At 39.3% G+C, this 21721-nt stretch overlaps 1 protein-coding gene across 2 annotated transcripts; it reads right to left on the reverse strand.

The window, feature by feature from the left end:
- Nucleotides 1-12258: 12258 nt before the first annotated feature.
- Nucleotides 12259-21688, reverse strand: MSANTD3 (Myb/SANT DNA binding domain containing 3). 2 transcript variants are annotated; one of them, XM_066327805.1, is made up of 4 exons: nucleotides 21400-21688; nucleotides 15497-15800; nucleotides 15355-15403; nucleotides 12259-14086 (listed from the first exon to the last, which is right to left on the reverse strand). In XM_066327805.1, exons 2-4 carry the CDS (start codon nucleotides 15767-15769, stop codon nucleotides 13677-13679), a joined length of 732 nt encoding a protein of 243 aa, XP_066183902.1. In that variant the 5' UTR covers nucleotides 15770-15800; nucleotides 21400-21688; the 3' UTR covers nucleotides 12259-13676. The 2 variants fall into 2 exon arrangements, with proteins under 2 accessions (XP_066183902.1, XP_066183895.1); XM_066327798.1 differs by having other exon boundaries at nucleotides 15355-15800.
- Between the last annotated feature and the right edge of the window lie 33 nt (nucleotides 21689-21721).

Below are 21721 nucleotides of genomic sequence, written 5' to 3' on the forward strand. Positions count from 1 at the left end.
TTCTTTTTTATTCCCGAGAGGACTTCTTATGCATTCAGCTCATACAAGTTCACCAAATTCCAATTTACAACCCCAAACGGCCTCTCCCGTTCAGATGGCTGGTATAAGACATCCTCTCTCACTCATCGCTTTGGGAGCTCCCATCAGGCCCCCTCACCTGCCCAGTGCCAACATCGGTATGAAGCATAGGTGAGAAGTCCGACAGTATTTTGTTGTTGCTCTGCCCAGGGCTTTGTGGAAAGAGCACTTCCATGTCTTAGAACCATCCTGCCTTTATGTCTCCTTTGCTGGTGCAAGCCCTCAGGAGCCGCTGTCAGATGCCTGCCCCAGTGATCCAGAAACGCTACTGACTCGGAGTGTAAGCTTTTTCCTTCAGCCTCTGCACACCAGTTCTAAATTCAGAGTTTTGTCTTTGCTTTGAGATGCCTTTGTAAACTGGCCCATCTCACAGAACAAGCCAGGCTGCATCATGTGCATGCCCTGCCCTGTCACCACTGTCCTGGTAAAGTTGGTGCCATCTGTAAATGACAGTAATGACTTGCACATTTCCTTCAAGATTATAACTCCTGCTAATGCCTCTGGAACATCTCTAGAGAAATCTTTGACTAACAACTGCTTTTCAAGTGTTTTTATGCCTGCCAGATAAGTAGATTTAAGGCCATTTAATTCGGACTGTTTCTTTTTCAGAAGTCACGCTAGACTGAAGCAATGAGTTTATCAATGTTCATGTAATTTTTATCAGTGCAGTTATCTTTTTTAATCATAATTCTGACCTTGTCTAAGGAGAAAACCAGATTTATTTGATAAGGTTGTGGGTTCTTTTCTGTAGAAGGAACACTAATTACACACAGCTTTCCCTCATGATGCTTTTATCATCTAGAAAACATCAATGGGCCTCAAGGTTTCAGAATTTTTCCAGTATTTCAAGATGAGTATCAGCTGAGCAGTAATGGTCATCTATTATTCCTTGGACTTTTAATACAAGTGTCCTGCACATTTTAATGAAAAAAACCTCAACCTTCCAAATTTGGTCTTTCCCTGTAGAAGAAATCAAATGTTCTCTTTTTGTAGAAAGGACTATGGGATTCTTAACCATCTCCATTTGACAAGCAAGCCATAACCCATAAAACAATATCTCACTATATCTCACTGCTTTTTAAATACATAAGGTACTAATACTTTTAATATTTTCCTTTTTTTTTTTTTTTTTTTTCCTCCCTTGTATCAACAAGTATTTACTGCTGGCATATACTAATAGGAACATATAGTCTAAAATTTTGAGGGGTTTTGTTCTTGGCCTTGTAAACCTCAGAAACTCTCTCCTTGTCTTTAGGTCTCCTGGTCAAGACTTCTTTTCCCCCTGTTTATTTATCACTGTTGAACCTCATTAGCTTCTTGTCTATATTTATTAATATCCATTTCCTTCTATTTGATAAAAAATGCCCTTTGCCAACAGGTACATTTGTTTCCACTTTGAAGTGGACTCTGTGTTATTCCTTTCCCTTTGTCACCAAGATGAAGTGTGAAACCTCCTAACCCAGTGGGTTTAGAAATTAACGGGGTATGCATGGTAGAGAGCCACTTCAGGGAACCAGCCAGGTTTATAACCATTTGTCATATGAGGTCATTTGGTTCATGGTTTTACCTTTATCAGGGAACATTCAAATTACCTGGGGAAAAAAAAATCCTAATTATGGCATGCTGTACTAAATTTTGTTGATTTGATTACAAGGAAAAACTGTTGAGTTTGATGGTTTCATCAGCCACAAATCTGGTTACTTCTGTTAAGGAATCTGAAGTGGTAAGATAAAGGTTGTAGACAGAAACCCTCAAACCTGACTTTTGCTGCCCTGTGGTCACATTCTGGAAATCTTCAGTAAGATGAAATGATCTGAGGAGCACTCTGCTGGCCAAATCAATCATCTAGCAAGAAGGCTTTTTTTAACTCAGTGGAACTATTCCTTCTCTTACTGAAAATGAGCTAGCAAAGAAAAAAGCAAGCAGTTTTAAGTGAAGAGTGCTTGAAAATTACCGAACTGAAGTTCTGTTCTTACTAAACTTATAATTATTCTATACTTGTTCTTTTCTTTCATATCTCATGAAGATATTTGTGGTCTTCTGATCAAACACACTGGAAGAGAATTGCTGATATTTTTCTGTATAAATTGAAAGCCAACCCTGTGTTGCTGCAAGAGAAAAAGACTGAATGAGCTATTGTTATTAGCCCTTACTTTATTTAAACTGGATTTAAGATCTATGAGTTCCTAACTCAAGATTGTATAGGGAGAGAGAGGGCAGCAAGCTAAATTAGCAGCAATTTGCTTTAGAGCTCATCAAGAAAGGTACTTCTTCACTCTGCTTATATTTGGAACACGTTGCTACTTATAGTTTACATAGGTTCAGAAATATCTTGCACAGATTTCTACAAGAAAAATCTATTAAAGATCATTACATACAAAGATTTTACTATGGTCTCACAGACACTCTGCCTCATGGAGCAGTGCATGCTATGAAGCATCCTACGGTCGCATTTATTTTAAATTTTTACAGGACAGATGCTACAAACCCCTTTTGTCAGTAGGACACTGGATTAGATAAAGCTGTGGTCTGACTTCTAAATGCTTTTGCATGGCCTTGTGTATATGAATCCAGCTGTCCCTACAGTTGCATCCCAATCCCTCTGGGGTGGACATTGGAATACTCACTATCAGGTTCTATGTGACATAGACAAGACACCATTGGAAAACTGTCCCACTCTAGCATGGCTTTCAGCACATGTTGTCTGTGCAGGAAACCTAGAGAAGCAGGGGGAAAGGTCAGGTTATCCTTATCCAGTTACTGCTCTTGTTCTCGTCTTCCTTCTAAACACTCAGCCCTGTGGGTTTTCAAACCCCACTGTTCATCTCGCTGCTTGTGAGTGGGACAGATTTTGGCTTTCTTGGATGTGTCACAGCATGGTTTTTCCTGGATTTCTACACAGACTTTGAACTGAGATTATTAAGGTGCTCTTAGTAGGAACCAACTCCTTTTATTGCCCAGCAGTGCCTGGCACAGGGTGTCCAGAAGCAAACTGCTGGTGCTTAATTCAAGTCCAAACCTGGTCTGCCAATAGTCTACAGCGAGAACATTTGAGAGGAACCTATGACTCTATCAGTGCTTAATCAACCCAAATATAAAGTTCTGTGGTGAATATGTACAACAAGCTTCACAAGCAGCACTTTCTCCCACAAAATCTGACAGTGCAACTAAGAAAGTTGCTCTCTTCCATTCTGTTGAGTGGAGTTTAGTTTAAGAGACAGAAATAGCATTTGTGTGTAAATTAAATGACATTATTTGAAAACAACTCTGAAAGAATGGAGACTAAAAATCTCATCTAATTAATGTGTCACAATAGATGATGATTTATTGACTCCTCTGTGAATATACAGTTTCTATCGGCAATATTTAGATATGTCTTCTCAGAAATTCGTAATTATTTATGTTTAGTAATTTATGATTAAACATTTTACAATAAACAAGGCACTAAAATGTACAGTTAGTCATCCTTATTACATAGGCTGTGAGTTTCAAGCATATAGTACATTCCCCTGGCTTAAAAAATTATTAAATTTCTTTCCCCAGTAATACTTTTTGTTGAAGCCATGAGAATATATGTATTTTAGGGTCCTACTTTTTTTCCTTTTACTCACTGTTTCTGCAGGAAAAAACAAAGAATTTGCTATGAAAATTAGCTACCCAATAAAGATAAGGAAAACTTTATTCATCACATTTGCAAGGACGCAGACATACTAGGAGATCCTTAGAGATTCAAACTATAATATGGGTAATTTTTATTAATAAAAAACAATAGTACAAAAAAAATTGTTTGAAGGTGTAGTTCAAGAAACTACTTCAGTGCACACCAGAACCAGTTCTGGTGGTGTCTGAGGCACTAAAATACTAAGATAATACTTCACAACAGATGAAGTGGCTGAGCTGACACCATGCTAGGAAAATCAGATCAGCCTAGTGGAGGATGTATAATTTTTAGCACAATTAAAAAGGAAAAAAAACCTGTTGCTACTAAAAGACAAAGACCACAAGAGATACCATCTAATACTACATTAAAATACTTAGTATCAGAAGGATCGATACATGTTCAAGTATCTTATGACAAAATAGCCCAGTACTTAAGTGCTCATTCTGTTTCAGATTCTTACTGACCATAAGCACAAACCTGACAAAATGTAATTTTACATATTGTTAAATTATAACAGAATCTAGCACCACATACAACATGGTGTAAAGATACAGTGGTTTCCTAATTATTTGACCATTTACACAAAAAGACAATGAGGAGTGCCTAGATTCAGGTTTCTCTTTGAGATTCTCAAGCTCCTGTGAGGGCAATATTTTAGAGGTACAATTTTCAATGCCTCTGCATTTGGACTGCAGTGATCCTGAGCCTCCTGAACACACATTCAGAGGTTTTCAGAGGATCCGTGCAGTCAACTTGATCAAACAAATTCAGGCGCAATTTCAGCACTGGTGGAATATACATGTAAAACAGGGGAAGATTCTGCTGGATAAAAAAAAGTCATGGTGGAGAAAGAACCACATGGCACAACCTCAAATAATACCCTCAGTCACTGCCAAATTAAAGTGAAAGTTTCTTTTTTCACCTCAGAGAGATAAAACTTCTCAAAACATGGCCACCATTAATGTACCATCAGAAGATGGTAGTACTAGGAGAAATGGCCTTAACACATTTGAAAACATATTATCTCTTAAATCATTTCCACATCTTGATTACTGTAAAAATAATGCTGTTGAACTGCATGGTTTTTGAAAGCAAGAAGTTCTTACTCAGCAATACAAGACAATCCAAATCCCAGCAGGTCAGCACCCCTGAAGAACAAGCCCTGTAACCACATGAGTGCTGCTGGATGGTAGCTGGTGGTAGAACAGCTTGTGCATCTTGTGACTGGGAGTTCAAAAATGCAACCACACAAAGAAGAGCATGGATTAGGGCTAAGCCATAGCTTCTGTGGGAAGCAGGGCAGACTGGAATATGACTGTATTTGCATTTACTGATTACCAGAACTTTTTTTCAGCTACTGTTGCAAAATGTCATAATCTCTGCATCTCGAAAAGATGAAGATCAGGTTTCTTATTATTTAACCTTAAACTCTTGAGGAAAAGAAAAAGTGGAAAGTATGAACAAAAGCAAAAATCCACATGTAGCTGAGAATACAAAATACTACAAGAAAGATGTTTGTTTGGTTGAATTTATGTATATATCTAAGTAGACATTAATTTTGAAGAATTAGGGACTTTAGTTAAAATAGATATTGCTGAGGAAAGATAAATAAACTTCCCTTTGCTAACAGAAGCCGGATCTGAGGAACTGATAAATCAGGAGCCCTGTCAACTTATGTTTGTGTATTCTGACTAATCAATAGACTCCAAGAATACAATACAATCATAAATCAAATAGTCCTGGATAAACAAGATTCAGTTGTCACACAGCACGAAAAGGTTAAAAAGTCAAAGTGAAGAAAACCCATCTTACTTCATCATTTTGAGACCCCGCCCCATAAAAAGAAGGACCACCAACCTATTTCAATGAACAAACTACGCATGCCTAATTGCTTTTTGGCTAATTACCATACGAAGCGGGGAATGGGATGGACCAGAGTTACGAATATGCATTTGTGGTTTGGGTATTCAATACTCCTGTACATAAAAAGAACCTGTGAGCATCTGTAAATTGCGCGTGTGTATTTGGGAGCTATCCCGCACGCTGCCCGGCGTCGTAATAAACTTACAGTAACTTCAAACTGTTAGAGAGTCTTTGTCCGTCATAGTTGGATATCGGTATTAGATCAATATCCATATATTTTTAATAAATCATGGGCATGGATTAACACAGGTTTTTTTTTTGTTTTGTTTTTGGTTTTGGTTTTAAGAATCCTGACAGAAAACTGCACCTGTCAGACTGAAGCTGTGTTAATTTATTGCTCTTGGTAACTGAACACTGACAAGGCATAATTTTAAGCTGCCCCATGATTTGGAACATTTTAATGTACAACAATTTAAAAAAATAATTGTTTACCTCCCAAAGCCAGTTTTATGGATCACTGGAGTTGCCCACGGCTGTCACTGTGTCCTTACTTGTGTTTGAAGCTGTGGCAGGGTATGGGCTTAAGTTTGCTGTGCTGTGGGGCCTGAGCCACTTGTGTCTATGCTGGGTATAAGAGCCAAAATTTAAGCCAGTCTTGTCCCACACCTGATGCTCTCAGCCTGGCTCTCTGACAGCACACTTGCAATGGATTTACAGAAGTGGAGTTGGTGGCATTTGGACCAGACTGAGAGCAGAGATCAACACTCATCAACAAGGCCATGGCACGATGTAGAGAAATTTGCTGGCTTCAGTGGGATTATGGAAATGTGAACTGGAAGTGTGCAACTTATTTATCAGTCTACTAGAGGAGTAAAAGCCAGATTTACCCCACAAGACAGTGTTCTAACTTGCTGAGACAAAGCACCATTGTGATCATTTATTTATTATACCTCTAAATTTTCTGCCTTATCAACTTTAGAAGGCACCTCAGTGATACAGTTAGCAGTGGTGGTTGTTCTTGATGGCTAAGACCTCGTATTTTTTATTCAAATACACCCACCACTGCTGATTTGGTAGCTGGAAAAGAGGCCAGACAACTTGAGAATGTGAGCACCTTGCCATGGTTCAACTGGCACCACCCTGTGGCTAAGTATATCCCAGTAGGAGTATTGCATTTGAGGGAAACGGGACAAAATCAGTAGAGGAAGAATTCTTATGCTCTCAGCCACCAACAAAGTCCAACCTAACGCCCATTCCAGCCTCAGAGCCCTCATGCAGGCCAGCAACTGAAAGCAAATTAAGTGCATTTTGGAAACTAGGGTTGCTTTATTTGGCAAGGACTTCTCATTATGCTTCATTTTAGATGGAAAGTTAGAGGTAAGGCAATATTTGTATTGGATATTATTGTTCCCAAAGCAGAGGTTGAACTTCTCTATCTAGCAGTGATAACTCCCAGCCTGCCAAAATTTCTGCCCTGGTTTAAATACCAAATTCATCACATCACCTCCCTAATTTGCACCTTCCGGAGTCTCAGTATTTATAAGACCTTTTTTAAATAAATGGAATTTATGTTTTGTGTGTGTCAATTCAGACTTTACACACTCCATGGGATTAGAATTCAAGTAGTTATAAAGCCAAGCAATTCACTGATCAGCTGAAGGAGTGATCAGTGGGACCACATAGGTGTCTAACAGAACAGAACAACTTTTGCAAAGCTTTGGTGAGGGTAACAGGTCAAATTTCAAAACTCCACGATTTAACAGAAGCAGGATTCCTCCTCCTCCCTCCACTGTAGTGTGACACAGAATTTGTGGCATTATATGGGCAATTCAGCTGGTCCATTTGTGGCTTAGTACATAATTTCAGGGCATAACTCTAAGAAAAGAAAAGGAATCTGTACATGACAAATAATGGGCAGTGCTTGAGCAGCACATATGGCAACTGGTAAGTGCCATATAAAAAAATTACTACTAAATAGGCATGTAATTCCAGTTTCATGCTCAGGTCTCTCCAATAACAGCCTCTTACAGCTGAGAAGGAATATCTGAAGATTTGTGGAATACAATTAATCTCAAGTTGTGCTGAATACAAACCCACTTCAACTCTCCCGCCAAACAAATTTGATTAATGAGGTACGCCAACAGTTGGTTAGAGACTGAAGCACAGAACCATTTTGAAGCTGGAGTGAACAACAAAGGGAAAAAAACCAATCTTAATCAACATTTTACAAACTCACTTAAATAAAATAAGGACAATCTATAAATCTGTCTTGCCTTATTTCTGTTAAAACAGAGACTTGTTTCCCTAAATACCTATATGTCTAGTGTAGGCTTTGTATCTAGCCAGCTCTTCATCAAGAAGAGAAGTGATTGCTTCTAGCAATTAATTTTTTGTTGTTGTTGTTCCTTTTGCATTTTTTTGTGTGGCTGTTTTGACAGACTAGAAGATTTGGCAAAAATACTTCTTGATTCTTAGAAAGGTTGACCATCTGGTGATAATCATCCACACACTCTCCTGAATACAATCCTTTTACAACCCATAGCCATGGAGTGGACAACAATTTCCTTTTCCTTGCTGTCTATCCTATGCCATTTGGCAAACTATGTCTGGACAGATTTCACATGGTTTTCCACCGTGTGTGCACATGTGTATCTGGACAATGTAGTCTTGGAAAACTGTCCGATGTCAGTTTTACAAACAGTGACGTTTAATAACTCTCATGGGACTCCTACTTGAAAGTAGCTACTTTTCTTATTGTCAGGCACCTGTGAATGCTATGATAGAGGTGTCCAGAGTCTCAAAGGAAAGAGAAGTGAAGATCATGAGGGGAAATTGTTTGACATGTGTGACAGTGTTACCTCTTAGGACAGCTAAAAGCTGTCTTCACTTTGACTGATTCTGAAAGCCAGTCTTTTTTTTCTCTTTTTGACATTGCAAGTTTTTAATTTACTATTAACATGACTGATGATGTTGTCAGATGCCCAATCCCTTCAGCATCAGAACAGTAATATTTTCAGAGCAACAGCTAGTATGTTTCTCGTTCTATTCCATTTTTAGTTTTAGGTCCAGCAATTTGCCCACATTTCAACGTGCACCTTATTTAGATTTCAGAGAATCAAGCTGTTCATCAGCACAGAAGTCAGTCTGAGATACCAGAAACAGAGACCACTGCTTGCTTTCACTGGAAAACATATTATCCTGTTCTTACAGATGGCAACAAATGGTCATCTTCCCTTTTAGCAAAAAGTTCAGTGACAATGTGTGAATACACAGTCAGCTGTCTTGAGAAGAAACAGGGAAATAATGTGGAAAGACAGGTAATTATCTTATGAAAACAAGTAAGGTGCATCAGACTTTGAAAAACAGCAAGCTAGCTCAAAATATGAAATCACAGGACTACTTTTAAGGGCCTTTCTGGAAAAAATCAATTAGATGTTATTTTAAGGTTTTACATGTAATTCCTCTACCCACAGGAATTGTAGCAAAATACAAATATGTAGCAGTTTATTATTTCAACGTCTTAATGAGAAAAATACCTGAAAACATGATACTACATGAATGTGTGGTTGTACAGATTGTAAACACAGAGATTCAGAAGAAAACTGGACCATTTTAATGCAAGTGGGGAAAAAGGAAAAGGACATATAAAAGCCACTCTAACTACAACCAGAAAAAAAAAATCTGCAAAAATCATTGAAAAACACCTATACAATCACACAGATCCTTGGAAGGGTGCCAAAATTTGGTATGGGAAACATACAGAGATGAATGCTCATTAAACAAAATTCAGCATAACATCCTCAGCTGCACTATATGCTCAGAAAAAGGCAGCCCTGAGCCATCCATCCCTCTTTCTCTGGTCACAGGGCTTCAGTGGGAATACTGCAACCCTGAGTAGCAATGGTTCAGAGTCTGAGTGCTGAGCCCAAAATCTGAGTGCTGAGCTCAGCCACATGAGGTGCACCTGCTCTGCAAGGATCACTTCTCTGAGTAGTGGCTGGGGAGGGCTGTGTTTTCAGCCCTGCCTAAACACATCTCCGCAGTGTAGGAAGGAGCTTCAGAGAGAGGATTTGTGGCAAGCAGCAAGCTCCCTTGCTCTGGTGATAAAGCAGCCTGGCCATTGAAAGAAGTAGAATAGATGTCAGGATATGTTGTTTGTGAAGGTAAGAACTTTCATTTGAGGAAGCTGTGAAAGGATTCCACTGAGGCTCCTCAACTACCAAGAAAGAAGGAAGTTTTTTACCAGGAAACCTCAAACTTAACTTCTGCAGAACCCCAAGGACTTAGGAAGAATCAAAATCATTTACGCAGCTTCAGCATCCTGCATTAGCTCTGGTCTTGATGAATCACTTTGTGGTCACAGACCGTCCTCCCACATTACATGGAGCTGGAATGGAGGAAGTGCTCTTCTCCATACAGGCCTTTCTCAACTAACCTCTCTTCAAAAACCTCTGTTTCTTATATGCCTACCAAATCCAGAATGCACTGGAAGCTGTGTGGAAAAGGTAACTAACCATGCTTTCTGTGGAAAGGGAAGGTGAGGTTAGAGGAGCACCAATTTCATGTTCAAATGCTGTGATATGGGCAGTCTGGGCAAGAGGAAGGAAAGAGCAGAACACAGGTCTCTGAATGAAACCCCCTGCTCATATTGCTGATTAAAAAACTATGAGTGAACAGAGATATGAGGTAAAAATGCAAGAGAAACAAAAATCAAGGCATGAAAAAAATTATACTAGGCAAGAAATTAGATTGCCTCCAAGGAAAGATAGCACCTGGAGCTAGGCTCATGTTAATTTGGGGAGCATAAGGGAATTAACCACACCTTGTCTAGGAGGCCATTGTTTCTCATAATAAGAATACAGAGGCTGAGAACAATGTGTACATATCTGATACACATTTTTGTATGAAGTTAAGAAGCAATCATTTTGCCCCATGCTTAAGTTCATTCTTGAAAAAAATTTTATAGGAAATCCAGAAAAAAACAGGCATGTTCTTCTTAAAACACTGCTGTGTTCTATCTGTGGAAAAACCTGGAGAATATGCACATATACCTTGGCCAAATGATTAACAGGAAAACACAACTATGTGAGTGTATTTGAATGATGTAAGCTAGAAAAAAAGAGGAGAAAAGCAAATGGACATGTTGTCTGAGATGGCTGTATTACACGCAAGAAAAGTCAGACACAAGAAAAGTCTACTACCAGAGGGAGTAATGGCAACAACAAATGCAAAAGTAATTTTGCAAGTAATTTCAATTCCATCACATTGATCACTTTATAAAGCTAAAGCCATAAAGGCAAGGAGATACTTACTTCCTCCTGTTGATCTTTTACATTTTTCTGTGTTTATCACTCAATTTTAGAGCAACCAACAGTCAACTACAAATGGGAAAGCAAGGACCTGTGTCACCTGTGAACCATTTATTGCCTGTACCACAAAACCATCTTGTATAATTTATGCTAGGTGTAACACTCCCATTCTTCCCCTACGCATGTAATGATCATTCTCTCTTTCATACCTTCATCTTGGCTCTTCCTAATATTTCTCTTATGATCTTCTTTCTTTTAAGTAGAACTGGAATTAAAAAGGTCTATTGTTCAGCCTAGGAACTGTAACTTTTGGTCTCAGAATAAGAAAATATACCAAGAAGCTAGGCATTATCCACCAAGTACAGTTTGAAAACATGCCTATTTTAAAGGATTTTTAAATATAAAAATAAAACAATCTTTCATGAGCAATTGTATAACTTCCAGGAGCTCAAGCTAATCTTATCTCACATTCTGTGAGATCCTCTCTGACTATTTCATAATTTTCACAGGGCTGTCTAGACTTGGACTGTCTCTTTATTCTTGCCCTCTCTACAGTGCTGAAATTGTCTCCATTAATTACCTTATAACACCTGGTCTCTATTTACTTTCACTTAGAATGAGTGCACAAGGTTAAGACAAATGTCTTAATTGGTTAAGACAAATGTCTTCCCTGTCCTTTTTTTCTGGATGGTGCCTGAACAATTGTCACAACCAGTCAAATAACTGACTCATCTTCCAGACCAGAGAATGCAATCTCAGAACAAGGTCCTCACTTCTGTTTACTTTTCTTTTGTCTCTACTGTTATTAGACCTTCCAAAAGTGTTCTCATTCAGCAGAAAAATAAGTGCCCGTAACATCCTTTTTGGGGATTCCTGTACTTCTTCACACAGCCAATTTATAAAGATATTGAGTTTGTGGTCAAAAAGATCTATCTTCAGATTTCAGCCAGGGCCTATTTTTTTATCTTGCAGCAGCTCAGCAACTTTTTTCTCTGTCATGTAAAATGAGCTGTAATAAATAGCTCCCATTGTGATTGCTGGTTTCAGCACATTTAAGGAAGCAGCACAGGTACCACACTGTTAACCACAGTGAGTCCTGTGGTTGATAATGGCAGTGTTCGCAAAGATGAATCACCAGCAGTGAAAGCAGGTCAAAACAAACACACACACACACACACACACACATACACACACAAAACCATACTCAATCAAAAACAAAACCAAAATGAACTCACTTCACCAGAAAGGACATCTAGGGAAAGAGATAGGAGTGTAACTAGGAATGTATGCCTTGTAACATACTCTGCTTTGAACACATTGCTCACAGTATGGACTTGCCCTCAGGAGTCATGATCTGAAAATACTTTATTGAATAACGTGATACTCAGATTGATTCTTCAATGAAAATTTATGGTTTTGTTCATTTTTCTCACTGCTTCAAATGATGGTTGTACACCTTCCTGTAAAACAGTTTTTCACACACCAGAAGTCCTTATGAATCCTTGCAGGGTTCTGCATTCCACATTTTCTTAACCCTTGCCCCACTAGAATTAATGATTGCCAGGGTAAAGATTATCTTTATTTGTGCTTTCCTATTATCTACTATTCTGGATGTCCAAAATCTGTGGGGACCTTCATGTGAATGCCTTCATACAAATCATGTCCATCACTCCTCACTGACAGCAAAGGCAAGAAACACACCACCATAACTCACAGGACAGAACAAAACAGAACAGAACAGTGCTTCAAGACAGGAATGATTCCCTTGAACTGCTTCCCACCCTATGAGAAGGAAAAGAGGGTGAACCTTAGTCTTTTCTTCTAGCTAATGAGAAATAATGAAGCTAGCTGCTACACCATCAAGTATTGCATAGGAAAATACAGGGAGACTTTGCCAGTGGGCTGGCTGGCTCACTGCATTTTGAGAGCTTTATGAATTCTTAAAAAGCTCTTCCCCTCAGAATGACTTCAGGTGAACAGCACACAGTGCTGGCATCAGCATTTGACCCCCCTTTTTAGGTATTCTACTTCAATACAAGATGGGCCTGGAAATGAAAGAACAAGCACAGTGGCTTTTGAGAAAGAAGTCGCCTTCTTTTTAACTTCTCAAGTGTCAAGCTTAAGCAACTGGAGGGCCATTCCACAACCATTCTCTCAGTCAGACAACCAGCTGGGAAACATTACTGTTCTTCAGAAGGAGAGGGATGTTACTACAGTGGCCCTCCTGCTACCTCCTTCGTTTTCACATCTTCTACGAGGAATAAGTTATGGACTGTATTAACTAGTTTATTTTCCCTAGGCCTCAGCATAATGACCAACGAATATCTGTCTCAATAGCAGAGAGCAACTCCAACCCTTGCCTTCATTTGGGAAATGGTAGATAGGAAGAGATAGAAATCAAAACAAACACTACAGCTTGAAGTTTAAAGCTGCTAAGTTTTCTTAGGAACACCCAATGTAAGAATACCCAGAGTACCTTAAATTTTGTAAGGATCAAGGGTGTTCTGAGAGGGGAAAATAAGTTAACATTTTAGAACACTGTGCATGTCTGTGAGTTAAACAAATCAGAACTACCTACAAATGAACAGCAGAGTTTTCCTCTTGGTGAACTATACTGCTGTTTCCCTAAACATTAAGAGTCATAGTGTGTTCACTACCACCAGGCACCTATCCTGTCACTGTACATTCACAGTAGAAAACCCTCTTTCCAGTGCGTGTTACTCATAAATGTGCTAAATCAGACTGACTTTCTGCCCTTCTGTGTTCTAAGGTGAATTAGGAAAGGGTCTGTTATAGGATGATACAGGCCATTCTTTTGTAATGGTCTGCAGTTTTCTCTCCCAATACATTTTCTTTTTATTTAGCACTTCCATTTTTATCCTGTGTTCCTCTTCAGCCATCTCACACTCTCGTTCTATTTGCTGTATCTTTGCCACATGAACTTCATTCATTTGGATTAACTGGAGTTGCAAAATAGACATTTGTTGATGATGTTCCTCTTCATGCATCTTTTTCAGAGCACTTTCCTGAGATGCTTTACTTCTGTAGTTCTTATCTGCTGCTATTCTGACATCAGAACACGAAGGCTCAGGCTGGGAGGTGCCTTCACACACTGGAAAATGCACCAGCTCTTTGTCTTCATCACAAAGTTCTCTGTTTGACACAACAAATGACTCTGCGAACAAAAGAAGAAAAAGTATTATGGTATTCTCTTTCCTTGCTTCCAGAAACAGAAATGTAAGTTGCTGACACATGCATATAAACCTTATGCTCCAGTAGCAAAGCACTACATAATGCAGTTCTGCTGCCAAATACTAAGGGCATAATGGGCTGAACCAGAACCACGTGGGTCTCTGTCGAAAGACCTCCAAGGCTACAGTGGGAGTAAAATGAATGTAGTCACTTGTAAGTGGACACCTAAATTTAGGTGGCTGAGCCTGGGGCAAAACCTTAATGCAGCCATTTAAGCTAAATCCATATGTGACTTGCAATATTATTATGAAAGATCTGAGTGAGGCTGTATCAACATGAATACCAAAATACTGAGGGAATACTAGGAAGAACACTTTTTGTTCTTTCCTTATCCCTGCTGTAGATGTCATAAATACAGTAGTGTATACTTTTAGGAAAAAATCACATTATTATAACTTTGAGAAGGCTCTACCAGTTCTTCTGAAATAAAAGAGACTATGCAGGGACCAGAATACTCACCATGGCAAATGAAGGTCTCAGAATACATTCCCATCCAAATCCCAATGATCAATTATGGTAAATACAATTATGAAAGAGACATTCTAAGAATGTTATCTAACCATGTAGATGCTGTTGCCTTTTGAGCAAGGACAATCTTCTGTGTGAGATCCTGACATAAAAAAATTTGCAAGAAACTGTTGTAGCCACCCTCCCTTCTGGTATTGAATTACTCCTTCTGGGTATGCTTGCCAAACAATGAAGAATGTAGCGCTTAACTTTTTCATAAAGGCCATTCTCCAGTGTGGACTGCAGTGTGAAATATGGCTGGCTTTGTATACTCCTTTTAGTCCTTGAAAACAAAGGAGGAAAGACCTACAGGGAACTCTTGCAGCAGGCAATCGTGTATCAATTTGCTGCTTGTGGCTTTTTTATTTAAACCAGTAAAATGATACTTTAAAAATGATAAAGATATCCTCAGGCTGTCCTCTGGAAATCCAGCATGCCAGCAACTGTGATGCTTACCACAAAGCAGCAGATACGTAAAAAACAGATAAAAAAAATTGTGAAAAATCTCACACCTGTTTAACTCCCAGAGGCCTAGGGAAACACACAGAGCCTTGTAATATCATAGCTCCGAAATTACTTTTCTATATCCAGCCATCACAGCTAAGTGGAGAGATTTGAAAAAGAATTGCTGGCAAAATCACATACAAAGCAATGCTACTCGCACCATCATAGCAACATTTATACCTTGACTAGAAGCATCAGGCTGATATTCGGAGTCTTCTTCTGGTGGGCTCTGCAAAAAGTACATTTGCTCAGGCATTATGCTGGCAATCTTCTCTTTCCCTACGATGTGAGTATTTATAAGTGGACTAATACTCCTTTTTACCTTCTCCCGCCTTTCATGTGCCATTATCTTTTTTGTCCGTGCCTTGATATTTTCCCAGCATTTCTTTAACTGCTTGAAGTCTCGCAGTGATACACTGGGCTGTGAATTATATTCATGAGCTAGTGCCTGCCAGGTGCGTTGCTTCAGAGCAATAGTTCTTGCATCACTTTTTTTACATTCAAGCACATATTTGTATTTTTCAACTAATGCAAGCAGCACACTCTTCTCCACTTCTGAGAAGTATTTAGCAGGCTTTATGATTTCGTTTTGCATTTTCTACTGTTTCTCCAAGAAGCCACAATTCCTATGAAAACAATGATGAAAGAAAACAAAACAAAACAAAAAAACAAACAGAAATTAGAACTGGTTGCAGTATCAGTGTTTCAGCAAAAAAACCCTCCTAAGCATAGCTTCTGATTGATTTTATTTTCTAGAATAGCTTGTGAGTAGTCCTAGAGTACATAATGGAATGATCAGGTAAGATATAACACAATTACTTACTGGTTTGTGTTGCCACTTTAGTGGATACACAGTGCCAGAAGTAGACTATAATGAATAGCTGTCTTTGTTACAATTTGTCTTGATACAAAATACTCAGTATTTATTTAGTGTCCTGCTCTTATTATCTTGTTTTCCTGTTCATTGCACTTTTTCACTCCCAGAAAGTTTTCCAAGCCGTGAAGTTAGGAACAAATTCCAAAATCCAGCCCTCACTAGGTTCAAGTTTACGTCTAAAGCCACCTTCAGCATGTTTGGGTTTCCTTTGGTATGCAAAATACCCTCATTCTGTCCTTGCTGATTGTGTATAACTAATTTATCCCTTCTCTCTACAATATCTGAAAGCTGTATGAGTAATGATAGTAAGAAGTTGTCTTTTTAAAGACCTGTCAGCCTGATTCTCCCCCATGCTCAGGTCCCCCTGGCTGGGGGAGATTCTCCCCTCAGGTCCCCAGTAGGCAGCAGGACCTTGACCTGTATTACAATACAGAGAAGCAAGATGAGTTGCAAGGAGATAAGAAATAACTACAGAAATCAATCATGTGGAAGGTACAGGTCCTTCACCCTTGACTGCTGGCCCTGCCTGTGTGGCACTTCCTGGCACTTGTCACTACTGGTCACTCTGGGGAGCCAAACAACCAGGCTAAAAAGAGTTTTTACCTTACTCAACACAGCCACTGTGACACCCTTCCACCATGTCAGCAACCACCTCTCTTCTCAAGCCCAGCACTAATGTAATCAACGGGAAAAAGGTAGCTAATAACAGGGAATTCTTGGCCATTAAGACAAAAAACCCCGAAAAAACCAAAACAAACAAACAAACAAACAAAAACAAGAAACAAAAAACCAACCAACCAAACAAAAAAAAACCAAACAAAAAACCCCCCAAACAACCACAACCCAAAAACCAAACAAAAAAAAGCAGTGTTGCCTTAAGTTAACAACATATGACTGTGAAACTAAACATATTTTTGCTTCTTTTACATTTTCACACTTTTCTCCCCCTTCCTTTCTGCTGTAACTGTGTAGCTCAAATTACTTTTAGATTTTGGGCAGAAATGCTGCCTCAGCTCTCATTTCTTTTGTTTTTAACCATTAAACCCAGCGATACAACATATATACTAACTCATATTCCTAACAGTCTAGGACTCTGCCAAAATTAATTTTCTAGTCTTTTGCCCATTGTTTCTACTACTTCTTTCATAACATTCCTTGATGATGCACTAGATAACATCTTCAGGTTTCTTCTCAATATATTTTTCCTTAACTCCACTGCACTAGGACTTTCTTTGTGCCATCCTTGTAGTTCCTTTCCTCCAAACATCTTAGTACTTACAGTTATTCCCATCTCTTTCAATGAAGGTAACTACTTATAAAGAAAGCTAACAGACAAGCTAATATCGAAATGAGAACCCAAGTCTGACATAAAAACAGCGGCTCTCTTGAGTAGCCCATAAAATATCACAAAGCTCAGCTGTCCTGGTTTCAGCAGAGACAAGAGTTCATTTTCTTCCTGGAGGCTGATACAGTGCTGTGGTTTGGATTTAGAGAGAATAATGCTGATAACACGTGCATGTTTTAGCTGTTGCTCAGTGGTGCTTATTCCAAGTCAAGGATTTTCAGTTCCTCATGTTCTGCTAGAGAGCAGGTGCACAAGAAGCTGTGAAGGAGCACAGCCAGGACAGCTGATCTGAACTGACTAAATGGATATTTCATATGACAAAATGTTATGTTCGGTGTATAAATGAGGAGGGAGCTGGCTGGCACCTGCAGGTAGTGAGGAACTGTATTGTACATCATTTGTTTCTCTTAAGTTTTCTTCCTCTCTCTCTTTTTCACCACAAGTATTATTATTGCTATTATTATATTTTATGTTGTTTCAATTATTAAACTGTTCTTATCTCAACCCACAAGTTTTACTTTTTTTTTTTTTTTTTATTCTCCTCCCCACCCCACTGGGCAGGGGGTGAGCAAGCAGCTGCACAGTCCATGGTTGCTGGCTGGGGTTAAACCATGACACCAGCAAAACAAAAGAGTCAAAGAACAGGGGACACAGTGGAACAAAGCCTGGAATACCAAAACTAAAGCAGAGTGAATAGAAATAAGCCAGTAGTTAAGTTGTACCCCTACTGGAAAAGGCAGCAAACACTTGGTTTACACTTTCTGTCAGTGCTTGACTGAGTTATCTCCAGCCTCATCCTGTCAGGGCAGCTGGCACCTACGTGGGTCCTGGATAGTCACAATTCTGCTCCCTCTTACCAAATCCTAGAGTCACAAGGATGGGAAAGCTGAAGTGTTTGCAGCACACAGGATCTAGGGGACTACGGGAAAGATCCATAGGAAATCAGAATGTAACAGTGCTACTGCTCATAGAAGGGCTAGTTTATTTTACATGAAAGCAAAGGAGGACGAAGTAAGACAGCTGTGTAGCTGAGCATGAGGAAGACAATTTATTGATCCAGTATTTTCTTTGTCACACTGTATCAAGTTATTTTTTATGGTGTGTGAAAACTTAAGTCACCCCCCCATGCTGGTGACAGGAATTCTTAAACAGCTATAAACCCACAGAACAAACTAGGTGTAAGTAAAGAGACTTCCTTCATCTTATATCAATCATTGCAATGTCTGGGTCTACTGGAAGTGAATCTGCTTCAGGAGCTCCTGAAATAAAACACAATTAGGAAAAAAAAATAGTAGTCAGGAAATTGACATCCTAGCAAAGATATAGAAAACTGGCAAGTTCACTCCATGAAACCACTCTGAAAACACGTAAAATAAGAGACTTCTAATGGAATAGAACTCTATCTATTAATCTATTTAACTTAGATATTTCTTGCACCATTCCAAACCATTAAGTTGCTTTGGACAGCTGCTGAAATGAAATTCTTGGGACTAAATATTGGTTCTCTATCTTAGCCTCAATTCCACCAAGGAATGGGATGAAATACAGTCCCACCAACAAGTTGTGAGGCCTAAAAATCCAGGATCACTCCATGTGATTAGAAAGGACTGATTCTACCTTCCACTGATGCATGCAAATCTTACTTCTAGTTTTGAAAATGTGAGAGAATCTTAGACGAAAAAAATCATTACATGTTTCTGTTTAAAAAATCCCTTTATTTAGAAAAACTGTTTTTTCAGAACTTTGGAGACTACATACAAAAAGTGAAACAATGTTACTAGGACTTCTGGATTCCAGGTGCTAAATATCTAGCTCCACATACTGGCTGAGATCAGCTGATGTCAGTAAATATCTAAAACATTTATAAATATGACTTATGATAAATTAACAAATTATGTACTAGAATAAAAGCTCATCTTTCATGGATGGAGTGAAATTTAAGTATGACTTTCATACCACACTATCATTTACTTCTATTATTTTTACTGCAGTAGCATCTGAGATCCCCAGTTGTAAGTTCAAATACTAAACATTAAAGAATAGAAACATAAGTCCTACTCTGAGAAGCATATATTGGTCTTTCCTTCCACTAATCACATTCCTAGTATTTGTTTCCTAAACATACACACTCTACTTGCGTCCTTTCTGTGAAGAAGCCAGGATTATGATCTAGGATGCATAAAGGAACTCAAGAACCGGTGTGGGCAGTTTAATGCACAGAAGAAAAGAGTTTTGGAAGACTCTTCTCAAGCTCTTACATGCTTACCCTACTTTCTTCAGTGTATTAAAGCTTCATTTGCAATTGGGTGAACAAGAAAGCACTCTGAGATGTCAGAAGCTAGAATACTGAGAAGTTGCATCAAAACACCACCCTTTATTTATATTCACCTCTTTTTTCTTTATGCATATTTATTATTCACCTTCTTGCAGCCCACTGGCTCCTCTGCAGAATATGAGAAAGGACTCTCACAAGCCCACAGAATTTCCATTTCGAGGCTAAGCAGTCTTTCCAGGACATATGTCTGGGATAAAATTTAGCAGGTAGGAATCTGTGCTGAAATCAAAGTAGTTTACAGTGTATAGCTCATCCTGCAAAGTGGATTGATTTGTGTGGGCACATGAGGACAGCTGCAGAGTAAATTCTAAGAAACAAAGACTGGAAAGCTTGTCCCACTCTTACAGGTGCCTAGGCTCCAAGACACACGCAGTAAGAAAACACTTTATCCTAAATATCTTCTGGCATGATTCAATGCACAACTTGCCTTAAAACAAAGCAGCGTCCTAAGTATTTGTCCTCTCACACAAACCTCTACAGCTTTAAGATAAGAGAAATATCTCTCAGCTCCTCATCTTTACCGTGAACTGTTGTGCATCATTCTTCTTTTAAAGACCATAAGGCATGTGATGTGATTTGCTGGAAGGATAGCTTGAAAAAAAAAATTACACAACTTAGGAAATGCACGTTATGTTCACACATGCATTATTTTGCCCGCACACATCTAAACAGACACCCAAGCTCCAATTCATTGCAAAGCCCAGTAAAATGAAAAAAAAAAAAACCAAACCAAAAATCAATTTAAGTTGGCATGTGTGAGCATTTTTAGCCCACAAAATGTTTTTTTAGGCAGAAGAAAATGCACAGAGAAAGTTATGGTGGAAGAATTATCCCAAATGTTAAAAAGGTTACACTAATCAAACACGACGAAAAGAGTTTGTTAGCAAACTGTGGTCACTTATGGGGTGAAAATGGACGTCACTGAGCACTGCCAACAGAATTACTACCAGAAATATTCAAGGATTGATAAAAATAAAATTCATATCTCTAACTTGAATTGCAGGTGAAGCTCTAAACATAAACACTAATTAACAACATTGGAAATCAATCAATATTCTGTCGTTTTCATCCAGTGCTTGAGGGTGAAAGAAAGGCATGGAAATGCAATGACCCAAACTAGTCACAACAGGTTTATATTTCGTTTCAATGACAGAACCGGCAGTGAACTGTCTTCTTCTTCCTCAAGTGTTAGCTTTTCCTCACTGAGCTTCCATCAGTGTTCCAGGCCTGACCCTGCCTACCTTGAGACTCGAAATCACCAGGTAATTAAGATAACATTGCAAATATGAATGAGATCTACACAGAAAACGTGTTTTGATCAGATTTTTAAAAAATCCCACCTCCTCGGGTGCCCTCCCCCGAAGCTTTAATAAAATGAATAGTTATCATGGATCATCCAGCAAACAAACAAGGCAAGCTATTAGTAAAATTCACAGTACTTTACCCAAATTTCTCCTGTTAGATTTTACACAGCTGTACACAGAAATGTATTAAAATATTTGCCTATCTGTATCGTATTACACTATGGATACAGATTTTAAGCGGGTCATCCCGCTACCTATGGAGGACATCCAAAGCACTTCCCGCAAGCAAGGTAATGGACGCAGGCTGTTATTCCGAACGACTGCCTGAAATCCATCAAAAATAGGCATAATAAAGGAATCCTACCAGACTCTCCCGCACCCGAACTTCTCAAACATTAACTCGAGCCTGGTGGGCTTTTCTTTTTTATATCTCCTCGCTAGCTCCTCTTCTGCTGGAAGGAGACCGGCGAGCAGCTCCACAAAGGCGGGCGCGGAGGCTGCGGCGCGGTGCGGGCGCATCGGGCGCGGCGGCGGGGGGGCTCGGCGGGCGGCCGCTGTCACCCAGCGCCCGCGGGGACGGGCGCCGGCGGCGGGGACAACCCCACCCTGCGGCCCCGCCGGCTCCTCGTAACAAAGCGCCGCTCGGCTCCCTCCCTCCCCGGCTCCCCGCCTCCCTCGCCTCCCCG

The sequence above is a fragment of the Sylvia atricapilla genome, chromosome 1 (genome assembly GCF_009819655.1).
Source record: "Sylvia atricapilla isolate bSylAtr1 chromosome 1, bSylAtr1.pri, whole genome shotgun sequence".
Classification (NCBI taxonomy): Eukaryota; Metazoa; Chordata; class Aves; order Passeriformes; family Sylviidae; genus Sylvia; species Sylvia atricapilla.